This window comes from Brachyistius frenatus, unplaced genomic scaffold, assembly GCF_029030835.1.
Source record: "Brachyistius frenatus isolate BFR_SWC_R1_liver_20210118 unplaced genomic scaffold, ASM2903083v1 Contig_7, whole genome shotgun sequence".
In the NCBI taxonomy this organism is placed as follows: Eukaryota; Metazoa; Chordata; class Actinopteri; family Embiotocidae; genus Brachyistius; species Brachyistius frenatus.
The window spans coordinates 6,538,613-6,552,889 of NW_027210606.1; the positions used below are offsets into that span (position 1 = coordinate 6,538,613).

At 40.2% G+C, this 14,277-nt stretch overlaps 1 protein-coding gene across 3 annotated transcripts in view; it reads left to right on the forward strand.

Annotated features, from left to right (window-relative positions):
- Positions 1–14,277, forward strand: part of fbxw7 (F-box and WD repeat domain containing 7) — a 118,364-nt gene that overhangs the window by 37,506 nt on the left and 66,581 nt on the right. For all 3 annotated transcript variants that reach the window (XM_069689241.1, XM_069689242.1, XM_069689240.1), the window contains 2 exons: positions 2,024–2,269; positions 2,461–3,009. In XM_069689241.1, the coding sequence (XP_069545342.1) occupies positions 2,093–2,269; positions 2,461–3,009 (726 nt within the window). In that variant the 5' untranslated portion in view covers positions 2,024–2,092. The remainder of the gene's footprint in view (positions 1–2,023; positions 2,270–2,460; positions 3,010–14,277) is intronic.

Genomic DNA, 14,277 nt, shown 5'->3' on the forward strand with positions numbered 1-14,277 from the left:
AACGATACAAAGCCATAGTAAGAATAAAGAGCGAATACAGTGCCTGTAAACAGGTTTTCAGCCTCTTGGACTTGAGAGCCATAATGATTGGCTACCTCAATCCCGCCTGACAGAAGAGACTTGAGTCAGTGGACATTCAGCATCACGAGGAATACACATTTCTGTCCACAAAACGTTTTTTATTTGGAGATGTAAACATGATGGGGGAATCCAATACTCTATATTAACATCGCTACATTGATTATAAAATAATTTGACCATATACTGTATATAGCTGACTGTGGACCTCGTCGCCTCAAGGCAGTGAGATAGACACATTTTAAGTTGGGAAAGTGGACACATGGAAACATTTCTCTACCTTTTACTTTGAAACACTGAAGTCAGCGTGTATACTCGACCTGCTGATTTAAAAAAAAAAAAAAAAAAACTTCTGAATGATTGTTTTGGATAATTACATTGTTTGAAATTTCCACACTTTGTGAGACTTGAAGTCATCTTTTCATTTTTTGCTTGGGTGTACAAACTTGCCTTCATGGTGTTAACTATAAGTGTAATTTCCCCTCCTTCTTTTGCACTCGTGCAGCCGCTCCCCATAGTAGCATCGTCCAGGTCCACGTGAAACATGCAGGACTCTGAACAAAACCTGATCCAAACGAATGTATTTAGGTTTCATGTGATCAGACAATGCGCTGCCAATATTCATCAGGCTTCTTTTCATGTTCTTTTCAAGTTGAATCTTGTGGCTTTGTGCTGTTTTGTAGGCAGTGGTTTTCTTCTTGAACTCTCTATGTAAAGCCTGATTTCATGCAATGTTCTTTCCACTGTCTGAGCATCACTGAAAAACGCCAATTTTCACAGATAATCCTTGAGCTACATCAGGAGCAGTTAACCATCAATGGAAGACGACATGAATAGAAAATCGAGGACGACCACTGGGCCTTCTGTTATTTATAGTATGGCTCTTCCTGTACCTGCTAACAACTGCTGCTCTTATACGCACTCTCATCTTCATGAAGTCTCACAATCTGCTTTGTCACATGGTAGTTCCTACTATGTGGAGCCATCAGACACAACTTGGAACAAAACTGAGAAAGCTGTCAATTTTACAGGTGCTTTTGTAAATTAGCCTTAATTTGCAATTTAATGTGTAATCGCTTTTTTTTTTTTTTTTTTTTTTTCATTGAGGCTTTACTTTTGGTCCTGTTTCCTAAAAGTAATTTAACTTAATTATTGCAAGCGGATACAATTCTGAATCGGTTAACATTTTTGTTGCACAGGGTTGTACTTTAGTAGTTTACTGTCCTGTAGTATCAAATATGGAGTATCTTTCATGTAAGTGTGAGGAAATGTGGATGAAACTGTTGTGAGCTGGATTCTTGTCTGTACTGCTGCATCTGTCGCTGCTCGGCATCAAAGGGAGAAGCTGTTTCATTGGAGATAAAGCTCTGGTGCTGGTCATACATATAATTTGAGATATTTCAGAGGTAAGCGATGCAGCGTATGTGTTTATTCAGTATGTTTAAATTTATAGCAGCAGCACGAGATTGAAATGATTTTATTTTTCTATAGATTGAAGAGTCGACTTTGCAAATCTTTCAGGCAATTGTTGAACAAGCTTGTGGTACATTTAAGCCACGTTTTTCTTTTGTATTTCACAGATTGGTCTTTGTTTGTTGGCTTTGTTGGAAGTTGGAACACCAGTAGCTCTCAAGGCTATTCTGCCCAGCCATCCGCATTTGAGGCAGAACATCCAGTGCTGTGTGATCTGATGCCAAACACAATCACTCCCACCATTTTTTTTTCTCGTCTGATGCTGAGCAGCACAAGTGTGTCTCAGAGAGCAAATGTTAAATGTCCATTATTTTAATTCGCAGACAGCAATAGAAGGTGTCTGCTATGATTTTCAAAAGTCATGTTCTTTTGTTTGTGCCTCAGAAACACGATATAAATGAGGACAGAAGAAAAGAGTTGACACAATTTAAACCCCTGTGTTAACTGTGCTTTTTTGTGTGTCTTCTTGCAGAATGTCAAGCCCTTCTCCTCCTCAGACAGCCTAGCGAAGGTCCAGGAGGTAGCAAGCTGGCTTTTGGAAATGAACCAGGATCTGCTGTCGGGGGGCAGCAGCAGCAGGCGGAGTCGAGGGCCCGGGGGTCCGGCAGTGCGAGGTAACGCTTCCTCCACAGCCCGGGCACCCCAGCAGGCAGCAGAGGAGGGCGATGAGGACGAGCACATGAACCGGGTGGTCGAGGAGGAGGAGCTGCAGCAAAGGGTGAGACTAATGGACATTCAAGAAAGTGATTTGTATGTATATTAGAACTATCTGAAACAGAAAATAGACAGTGATATCTGTGAAAATATATAGGGGACATTTTAAAATACTTTGGTAACCAAGCAGGGACTTCTATGCAAGTTGAAGATCATTCCTCAAAGAAATTGTATTTTTTTATTTGCCCTTTACAGCCTGAGGTGTTGCAGGTTGACGGTGAGAGAGAACAACCGTGGGCATCCAGCGAGTCGGGAGCCAGCAACGGCCCTCGGGGAGATGAGGAAGGCGAAGAAGACGAAGAGGGCCTGCCAAACGAAGTGAACGGAGGAGCGAAAGGAGCCCGATGGATGTGGGGGGCAGAGCAGAGACGGCTGCGAGGTGAGCCGCTGGGCGAGGAGGAGGAGGAGGAGGAAGAGGAGGAGGAGAACAACAACAGCAGCAGCCAGCAGGAGGAGGAGGAGGAGGCGGAGGAGAGGACAGAGGGAGGGGAGGAGCAGGGGAGGGAGGAAGAGGAGAGGGAAGATGGCGAGGAGGAGGAAGAAGAGGATGAGGACGAGGAGGAGATGGACCAAGACAGTGATGACTTTGAACATTCGGCGGAGAGCGGGAGGGAGGAGGAGGAGGAGGAGGAGGAAGGAGAAGGGGAGGAAGGGCTGCGGTCTCCCTCTCTCAGGAACAATGTGTCTGCCCCCAATAATAATGTGGACTCGGGATGTACACACCAAAGCTCTTCCAACAAGAAGGTAAGCACAGCTGTTTGTGTTCACTGGAACTACTTTCTTGAGAAGAAATGGTTCCTGTTTTAACTGTTTTCAGTGAGGTCTGCAGATTATTCAGAGGGATACTGTCTCTGAAAAAGAGTTAGAATTTGTGATGGTAATTTGTGTGATTTTTGTGTTGTGAACATCAATTCAATTAGAGTTTTGCCAAATCACAGCACAAGTCACTTCACTTATGTGTCAAAGCATGCAATTTAGGTTAACGGACCCTTAAACGATTCTTCAACAATTTCAGAGGAATTACTAACAGCCAGTGGGTAGATTAGTCATACATCACTGTGTAAGTCTCCACAGTGTGACACTTACAGGAGATGGTTTTTATATTTAAGTGAGCAGCTCCATCTTGTGGCATAAGCGTGTTACTGCCAACTGTTTGGTTATCAGGAGCTGCATTACATGTTTGACAAAGCTCATAAGATTACAAATTAAAATGACAAACCTGAACAAGTGAGTGGACATGAAAGCTAAAGACACATATGGTGGGACTGCTTATAGTAGGTAGGCCTAGAGGCTGTGGAGAGCCCTGTACAGGATGGGTCAGCAGAGAGTACAGCTGGGACTGGACTGAGGGGAAATGTGGCATTAGGAAACAATAATTAATTTGAGTGAGCTCCACTTATGCTGGAGCACAGACCTTGTTGCAAAGCAGTAGATTTAGTCTTCTTCCCGTCCCCGCATGGACCTCATGCATTTATTCACACTCCTACATGGACATGTGTAGTTTGTTGCTGCACTTCCTCGCTCGTATTGAGCTTGTCATGATTTTACCTAATTTTGTATTACACCTTGTCAAATATTTAGCACAGAACTCATACCCTAATTCCTGTATGAGTCAAAATAGAAGAGGCAAATCTGTTAGTAAAGCATGTTAATCTGGATGGCAGCTCCTTCAAAACCTAAAATATGGAGGATGGATGAACATGCTTCTAAGTATGGTTTGGATCCACCTGCAAGTCAGTACAAATGTATTCTGGGAATTTTTTTTTTTTTTTATCCTGTCATCACAAAACATTTTTCTCCTGTTTGGAGTGGTGTTCTCCAGGGTATCAGGGCCCTCATCCTCAGGTTTAAGTATAAAAACAATGTTAATCCTGCGCCTTGACCTTCACAGTCATCTGATGTCCGCTCAGTTGAACGCTTCTGGGAGATTATGGACCTACATGTTTGACAGTGTTCCCCTACCACCACAATAACTCACAAAATAGGGAATATGTATTAGAAAAAGTACAAAGGCCCAGTGACGTGGGAAACTGCATGATAAAACTGTTTTCTCATCCAAAAATAAAATGAGAGCTGATGGAGTTGCAATTAAAAAAAACCCTAAAAAACAGGTTAAAAAGATTTTTATCGTAAAGGGAAACTCTAGAAATATCTTCAGAGCAACACCATTTGTTGTCTGAGTTTTTTTTTAGATGTCAGTGAGTACTGCATCTTTCAGAGAAACTTGTGACTCAAATACAAACTGGAGCTGGAAGAAGATCTTTCAGAGTAGCACTGGAGCAGTTTATGTTACCTACACTTTAAGTTTTGCCTTTAGTTTGTCATCCATCTGTAGATTGTTTTTGTCAGAAGTGGTAATCCTGAGCACAAGCAATTAAAGCAAGTTTTATTTAACAAAAAGCTGTTACCGCACAATGCTAGATGATTAAAGCTAATAAATACTATGTAAATACATTTTTAATGGAAAGGTAATATTAAGTGCATGTGACTTACATTGTCACCTGAAGTAATGATGAGTAAGAGTAAGTATTTAATTTCTTCAGTTTATTCACATGCTTTATTCCAGGACCATTTTGTTAAGTAGTTTGTGATAAAGGCTTAAGTTTATCATATCCATACTCACAGATCCCGCACTTCATTCATATATACAACTAGAAAAGCTGTGATAAGACCTGGTAAAAGCAGATTCAAGCCTCACTTATTGACGGCTGACATGATGAGTAATGACTGAAGCTGGAAACGAGGGCGCACTTGATGCTCTGAACCAGATTTAAAAGGCTTTGATGTAGCACAGACACCAGGGTTTCAACGCTAATGCCGGTGTCTTGTTTCAGTGATGACGGATGACATGATTGTTTGAGTATGTTTTCAGTGGCCTTCACAGCACTTATATTTGAAAGGCAGAAATGGAGCTCGCCAGGAAGTTTTCTAGGAGCTCGGGATGACGGTCGTATATTACAGTTTGATTGGAATGCACTGACGTGTTTTTTTTTTAAATTTTACAAGCAAACCAATATATCAGAGGGCTGACATCTTTTAGTATTGACGGGTCACTGAAAGGCAATATAAGTATATATTTAGGCCAAAAAAAGGATGTCTCCATCCAGACACCATTGTTTATAACAGGCTGAGCTGTTGGAGTAGCAGGATCAGTTCAACAGATGGTGGCATGGCTCTGTTATAAATAAAAGAAAACACCTCTGTGCAGCATCAGCCGCATTAATCAAATGTTTGGTTTTATCTTGGTTTAACCTGTAGTCAGTCCCTCTAGGATTTCATGGAGGTTTTTTGTAATTAGTGTGAACAAAAATGCTCAATTTTGGTGCAGATTTTCAAAAAAAAAAAAATTATGCTTTGGATGCTGTTTACTTTATATTAATTTAACTCACAGGACTATTATGTGCACAAAAACAAAGTGCAGTCTTTTACAACTTAAAATGTGTATAAAAGTATTTTAACATACAGTATTCCTCATTTTAATAAGACCACTTTTCCCACAACTTTGTTTTGTTGATGGGAGTAGAGAGAGCAGAGGCTTGCTGACTGAAAATGAGTATTTATTTTTGTTAATAAAACAAAATTTTACTTTTAAACACTACTTTATGCCCTAATACTTTTAGCAAAGCATCTGTTGATGACATTTTTTGCTGAAAAACTGGGAATTCATTAAAATTGAAAGCTCCCACAAAGATTGATTGAATTTGCGTTAATTATTCACGATTTATTGGAGGGACTGTATGTATAGTTTCCTTTTTGTTTCCAAAATAATATGATACAGATCTTCATAATTTATATTATTCAATACAAGTTTCCTGAGCCATGTTTTATCCTCTTGTATCCCACTTTACGTTCTGCCTGTAGTCTCATCATGCTGCTCGTCTCACAATGGGGAGCTCCACATCGTTTTATTATTGCTGCTGAAGAGAATGCGCCTCTTGAACTGGCAACCTTGTTTCCTGTATTATTTGTCACACCAGTGTGTCACTATACAGTAGTGTGATGTTGTGTGTGATCGAGCCTTTGATGCAGATATTGCCCCTGCTTATATTGTCCTAAATATAGCAGTTAGCCTGAATTTGCTCTTCGGTGCTTCTCACCATCTGACACAGCTGTCAGATAGGTTTGTCAGGGTCTTAGTGTCGTGGTGAGCCAGCTGGCTTTGATGTTGGATGCACACATTTTGTTCAGCTGCGGATGCTGTATGCTTGGAATTAGTAGGTGGAGCAGAAAGATCGGGTTGACATTTGTTAACAGTTCAAGTGAGAAATATAAAACTTTAGATAATGAAATGTCTGCAAATCATTGTTTTTAAATCACTACTCCGTTGTTCCTGAGCAGTTTTCTTATATTTGACACCTGGTTACACAGAATTTCTCTGACACACACATACGTGGTGTCAAATATTAGAACTAGCTGAAAACAAGATACGAAAAAACTAGATGTGATCAGTCAGACAAAGGAATAAAATAGTTTACATTATGACACAAGTGGTAAAAAAAAAAATCATAAGTGGAACATGATGTAGATGCAATAAAACTGGAAAGAGCCATAAAAGATGTTAAAAATGATCTGCAAAGCCTGATTGTAAAACTAACTCCATAAACCTCGATTTGACAGCATATCCAGTCATACTGACAGAAATGTAATCTGGTCCTGTGCTGAAGGGTTACTGCTACCAAACTACATTTGCCTTTTTTTTTTTCGTGAGTTGACTTGGGGCAGTTTAAGGAGCAAAAATGCACTAAGAGTTAAACAATATCAATATATTCTTCAAGGCATTTCTGCAACTTGTGTGATCTGAAATTAATAATATAACTCTTGCACACATAAAGAAGAATATGTTAGTGAAAAAGCCCAGTAAACTAAACCAGCGCAGGATTTTTACATCTAAATGAATGTCTCTTACATACGAGACAAATGAGTTCACACAATGCTGATAAAGCCCATCATTAAACGTTCCACAGTGCAGGTTTAATAAAAGATAAATTATTTAAATAGTGTTTTGTATTTCATCTGTTTCTTGCTGTTATTAGCAGACTGTGTCCTTGTGAATCCCGGTTGCTTTTGACAGGTTTGAGACAAATTTTCTAGGTCAAACATTTCACCTGTAGTAGAAACCATCAGCTTAAAAATATGAATTCATCATCTGTGATCTTTGTTTTCAGTAAAACCTTGAAATCGCTTTTTAAGTAAGAAAACAGATTTATACAGCACTAACGCTTTACAAGAGTAGCACTTGTAGAAGATAGATGAACGTCATACACCTATAACAGATGTAATTTTGCTGTACGTGTGCATGTGCGTGTGTGTGTGTATATATATATATATATATGTCTTGCAAATATACGATCTGCGCATGTTGACAGCTTTCGGAGAGTATGCATGTGTCAACAGCATTGCATTGGAGGATCGGTGCCCATGTTTGGACTAAGAATGTTGTCGGGTTGCGGTGATGTGTACATGTGCCGTATGTGTGGCGGAAGTGTGCAAACCCTCAGGATCCACTGTATATGTATGAAGCTTTAAAGTATACTGGTGTTCAGCGCTCCGTGGGCGTCTTGGCATGCCCTCTGTGTGGATGATTGTGTTCTCAGGCTCCAGGTGCTGTAGGCTCAGGTCACCCGAATAAGAGGCTCCACCTGCTCTTCTTACTTAACACTCCTGTCTTTTGATCCCGGGCCAACAGGGTGATACTCCGGGTCGTGCTCATCACTTGGCCTGTTAGAGCTTCATGAATGTATATGCAGGCTGTGCATTAACATCCCTGCTGGCTCAAAGTGCAAAGATACGCTGGAGTTGAGTCAAAACTTCATTCAGGTTTACATTTTGAGCACGTGCCTTTCTATTCAAAGGTACATGCACTGAAAAGGACACGTATCACGTATTCTCACATGTTGAATGGCAGAATATACGGTGTCGGGTTAACATGAGGCTTGTAGCCACTGGGCTGGTGTTCATATCTGCATAATGTCATACAGATTAGTGTGTGGGAAAGCAGGCTACTTGACACTGGCAGGTGTAATGTTTAAGGTTGTTTAAATTAAGTGTTAAAGGTTATTAAAACACATTCATGTTCACAGAAAATTGTTAATGCCACCATTCCTAATGAAAATATCATTCCCTTAAATTCTTTCAGTAAATGTAAAAATAAGAAAGTTTGATACATTTAAATTATTTATAACTGCACATGCTGCGATTTAAAGCATGCTGTCTGAAGTATGACGTTAGTACTCTTACTGTGGAGACCATTAAAACACAGCTCAGTGGGAGTCCCCAGAAACGGTGAATATACAGTTACCACTATTGTTGTAATTGCTATTACTGTAACTGCTTGGATTGGAAAGCCATTATTGTGCTTGGACAGAAAGGCTGGTGAGCTTAGAATTAACATCATAACCTTGTTGCACAACAGACATTTGATCGTTATTGTATGTTCCAATCATCTCATTTCCATAAAACAGCATGAACGATGTGCAGTTAGCAGTGGAGGATGTTGCTGTTTTCAAGTTGCAATACGTCATTTTTCCAAGACAAACAATTTTTAGAGTTCAACTTTAACAGCTTTTAAATGGGGGAAAAAAAGACCCAGTGATATGACCAAGCAGGGCCCAGAGGGAGAGGCACATTTTAAAAGTATTTGTTTCCAAACTGTAACCAAACCCACCATCTTGAAGTGTTATTAAGATGTATTGAACTATTTCAGTGTGAGATAAGAATAAACAGGAACATGATATTCCCATTTAAGGCTCCATACAGCACATTGCTGCTTGTCCGTCTCTGAATTCACTTGAACATATCACTCATCACTAATGACTAAGGCATTATGTGATCTTACAGGATTAGATGTCTCATAATGACTCATCAGAGACCTTTGGTTGCTAACGGATCTGCAGAGCTCTGGTAAGGCAAAGCAGGATGAGGACAGTGTACACTGATTTGAACAGTGGAAGAAGGAACAAAATGAGATAAAAGAACATTAATACTGTCATGTGGTGGTCTAAATTTACATTTAAAGAACTTTTTGTCTCAACAAAAAGACAAATTACCTATTTAGCACCACAGTTCAGCTTTCTGGATGATAATATGTACATCTGAGCATTATGGAGGCAAAGTCTAATCTCATCTATTTGTATCCTGCTCATTATTCCAACTTTTTGTTGTTGTGCTGTGTCATATTTTTTTTAACTTGGCCGCCTCTTTCCAAACACCCACATGAAAAACCTTTTTCCTTTGTGAATAATAATGACAGAAAGAATCTCTCCTCCTGATGCCTGTGGGTTAATGGCCTTGAAGACACCAAAATGTCTGCGAGGTTGAAATGATATGTCCTGTCCTGCTGTTCTGTTGTTACAGCTATAGTAATACAATTTATTGAACAATATGTGTCTAAACTGTGAGAATATTAATAATCCTTTACTTACTAACACGACTGTACACTAATGTGTGTACATGGTACTGCAGTATTCTCCATATGTGCACAAAGTTTATGTATTGTTGTTTGAGACGGAATGAGCAATAACACTGCCAGAAAACTCAGAGTTAAATTCAGTCCCCATTTCTCTTTACACACACACACACACACACACACACACACACACACACACACACACACACACACACACACACACACACACACACACACACACACACACACACACACACACACACACACACACACACACACACACACACACACACACACACACGTCACAGTCTATTGCCACCAATTAAATAGATTTCCAAAGAAAAGGCAGCCTGCTTATTGTAGGTGGTATCTCCCACTCGCTGGCCTTGTCACACAGGAAGAGATGAGCCACAAAGGACCAGTGTTCTCATCCTCCCACGTGGAGGCAACTCATTTGAGTCACCACCAATATATATTGATAACAATTTTTGTTTTTAATAGAGGCCATTATATACTGATGCACCTCCAATGGACATTGAATATTGATTGTTTGTTGCTCAGTAGTCTTTCTTTGATTTCTTTAATTAAAAAAAAAAAAAAAAAATTAATACATCAAAACAACAAAAAGTAAAGGATAACTTATTCTCACAACAATTCACACACCCGGGCAGCGCTCCACGCTGACAGTTGTCTGACAGGAGAACTTGTTCTCATTGTATCCTTGAGTGTTCCACACTCAGTTAGAATAATTAATTGACAGTGCATTAAATTGCCAAATCTCCGCTTTAATCTCAGTAGGTTTACATACGTATAGAAAGAACTGTGTGATAACCACCACACAATTCCCAAAGTTCAAAAGTAATTAGACGGATGCACACCAAGTCAATCAAAATCCTCATATTTAATAGTTTGTGGAGAATTGTCTTTGACCCTCAGACTTCAGCAGACGCTTTGTATCTTCTCTGGTGATGCTCTCCCAGACCTTCATTGCAGTCACCTTCAGCTCTTACTAGTTTATGGATATGTCTTCCATGTTTCCGAAAGGCATAATTTTTTAAACACGTGCGTTCCTGGGAACGTGACCCATTGTGTACATATGCCCCAACCAACAACAACAGAAAGAGGTCACAGAGGTAACAAAGATCTCACTGGCTTTCCACTAACTGCTGCTTGCGTTTGATCGGTCATCCAGTCAAGCTGCAGTCAGTCTGGCTGCTTTTCATCTACACCTCCTGCAGACCCTAACATTTTTTAAACCATCCTTTTGCTTAAACACAAATGTTGGGCTAATTAACGTCAACATCCCCAGTTGTTTTGACTCATAAAAAGGACTTTACCAAGCTTTGCTCAAAAATGACACTTCAGTAATGACCCAGGTTTCCACATTCGTTAGGATCTGTAAATGTGATAAAAGAAAGCTCTTCTGGTGTTACATGTGTGTGCGTGCGTGCGCCCTCCATACATGCCTTCTCAGCATGTTTGTTGTCTTCATCTTTTCGGCCACAATGAAACATGGAGCTAAAGCATTTGCCTGTCCAGAGAACGTAAAGTCACAGTACACCTACACGTTGTGTGTACAATGACAATCCCTGTGTGTCAGACACGTCCAGGAAGCAAAGTTAATGCTTTTTCAGAAACCAGTCATATTTATGTGCATTTTGCAGCTATGACTGACTCAATGATACGACTTGATGAAGAAAGGCATGCTTGGTTATTCATAATATTCCAGGGACAGTCACAAAGGGAAGTTTGAGTTCTGTGTTGGTGCCACAATAAGATTTTTTTTTTTTTTTTTTTTTTTTTACATTTTTCTTGTGTACAGTGCAGCATAGTTGTCCCAGTCATTGACACCAGAGGGAGGCATTGGTCTGAAGGTCATGGACATACAATACTCCATGGCCTTCAGGTTGTGTTTGTTGTTTGCAGCTCAGCCCACACCGAAACACAACCTTTACTCAGTAATGACCCGTTGCTTACCTGACATGGACACAGTTCAGTTAAGGGAGCGTTCACATGTTTGCTTTAACAAGTAAAGCCTCTGGTGTTTGGCAGAGGATGTAGCTTTGTTGTCGACTAATGTAGAGACACTGTAAGGGTGAAAAAGATGAGAAGAATGTAATTCTTTTTACAAAAAAAATACAATAATTTTCATCCAGGAAAACTTCACTTTTATCATAGATACACTATATGGATGTTTAAAGGTGATAAAACTCCCCCTGCTGCACGTCCAGAGCTACTTTTTCTCTACATTATGATTTGCAGTTGTGGAACTTTCACCTCCAATATTATTATCTCTTATCCCTAAATTAAAAGGCTGATTGCTTTCTGTCATCGGGGCACAGTAAGAATAAATGTAATTTATATTTCATCTGATTGAGTCTATAAAAAGAGTTTCTTTTCACAAAGTCACCTCATGTTCTCCTAAACTGCTGTGATGGGATCTGAAGGAAGTTGGCAGCATTTAGGGAGGATTTATGCTCTGTCCAAACTGCAAGTGAGCTGGTCTGTGTCGGGCTGATCGACTCCATGTCTCTAAAGGGGGTTGCTCTACAGAAAACACCGTTCAGTAGATTCGGTTCATTGTTAATTTTCCTCTTTTGTTGACGGTAAAGAAAATCACCAAAGCTATTGTTGAAGATTCCTTGTCGATAACTGTTCACTGCACATGCGGGACCCACAGTTTCTCTCTTTCACAAAATGTGCGTCTACATTTATACCCTGTCATCTCAGTTGCCCTGAGAAGCCAGGAGTGATTTGAAAGTGTACTGAGTTACTAGAAGCCAATCATTCTTGACCTCTGGCCCCTGCAGTCTTGGGATGTCTTATCAGGGATTGCAAACTCAGTGACCGCACACTAATACAGGGGAAGAATGGCAGACAAAACAATTTGCCCCTACAATAGCTATTGTCAGTGTGCTTCGTGGGCATGTGGAGAGCTTGTACAATAGTAACTTTGTAACCATAAAAAAAAATGATGTGAAATATTAGAGTGGTTTGTTGTTGTTGGTTTTAATATGGCCATTGATCTTTTACCTTTGGGTAGGTTTGGATTACTGTAAAGCTCAGCACAACTGTATGTTTCTGTCTTTGTAAATCTCCGAAAATAGACACAACACATTATATGTTGTCATGTGAGGACTTAAGCGCAGCTCCCTTTTTATATCAGAAAGTCTGAAACATTGTGGGAACTTCCCAAACTGTATTCCCCTTTTACATTTGAGGAATCTCCTTTGGGTTTGGTTTGGGATTTCTTGGTCGTGGGAAAGCGAACTGATATGAAATCAAAGAAGTTTCCTGGATCATTTGATTGAAAATGGCACAATAATAATTAAGGAAAATATTCTACCAAGAGTAAAGGGCAAGTTAAAGTTAAATGCTCTTGCATGGCTTGCAATTTAACAGGTTACTTTGGGGCGATCACGTTGTAGCAGATTGGAATAGGGTGTCTTTCACATAGCTTGATGGCCTAAGATTAGTCTGAAAGCTCAAATAACCTCTACAAGTCCTGGGACATCTCAGAAACAAGCAGCAGCTCACTGATGCCTCATTGGTTGTTTCACACTCTGCAGTAATGGGAATCGCAGTTTATTCATGTTCTCCAGAGAACATTCATTCCTTGATTCAGGTGATTGACTCAATAGTACCTATCATTTTAGAGTACTTAACAACTATCCAGCATCTATTTCTAGTGGTGAGACGGTTTGGTTGAAAGACTGTACAGAAACATGTTGCCTTGTAGCTTGTTCCCTCATTTGAATTTCAGTCCTCGTCACTGCTCATTTGAAAGATGGTACTTTCTATCCATTGTTTCGGAGGACATGGGGGCCCCTTATGGCCTTGACACACCAAGCTAAACCTGAAGCCCTTGTTTTTTTTAATTTTTTTTATTGTACTCTATTAATCCCTGAGGGGAAATTCTTTCGCTACAGCAGCATCCCGAGGGGGAGCTGCTGCAACAGGCTGCCACGACTGCGGCGCCAACCAACCTGAGGTGCATGTTTTTGGGTGATGGGAGGAAGCCGGAGAACCCGGAGAGAACCCACGCAAGCACAGGGAGAACATGCAAACTCCATACAGAAAGGCCCAGGACTGGATTCAAACCCCGAACCTTTTTGCTGTGAGGCGACAATGCTAGCCACTGCACCACCGTGCCAACGAAGATGGACGGATGTTAATTTTTACAAGCTGGACGCTTGGATATTGCAGTTGATAAGCTCTTAACTGACATGCACTTTTGTTTTGTGCCTTTTTTAAGGTGCGGTCACAGTACTTTTCCTTCCTATGAATATTTGCTTGCTCACATAGATTTTTATTGAAATGCATGACAGACAAATTCAAGCCTGCATTTCCTGTTGGGCTGCAAACTCCAGCTGAATCCAACAGACATGGGACTTTGATTGGGCAGATGTGCTCAGTTTGCCAATTGAAACACAGATGTGGTCGTGTTTGTAAGATGACAAGTTCTTTCTTTTTTTTTTTAAGTGTATTCTATTATGTTACTGTCAGACTGCCAATTTCAGTGTTGTTCCCGTATACTGTTCTCAGTTGCAGTTCCTCTGATCAATATTCACTTATTATTCGCATAAGAATCATGGCATCATGTCAGC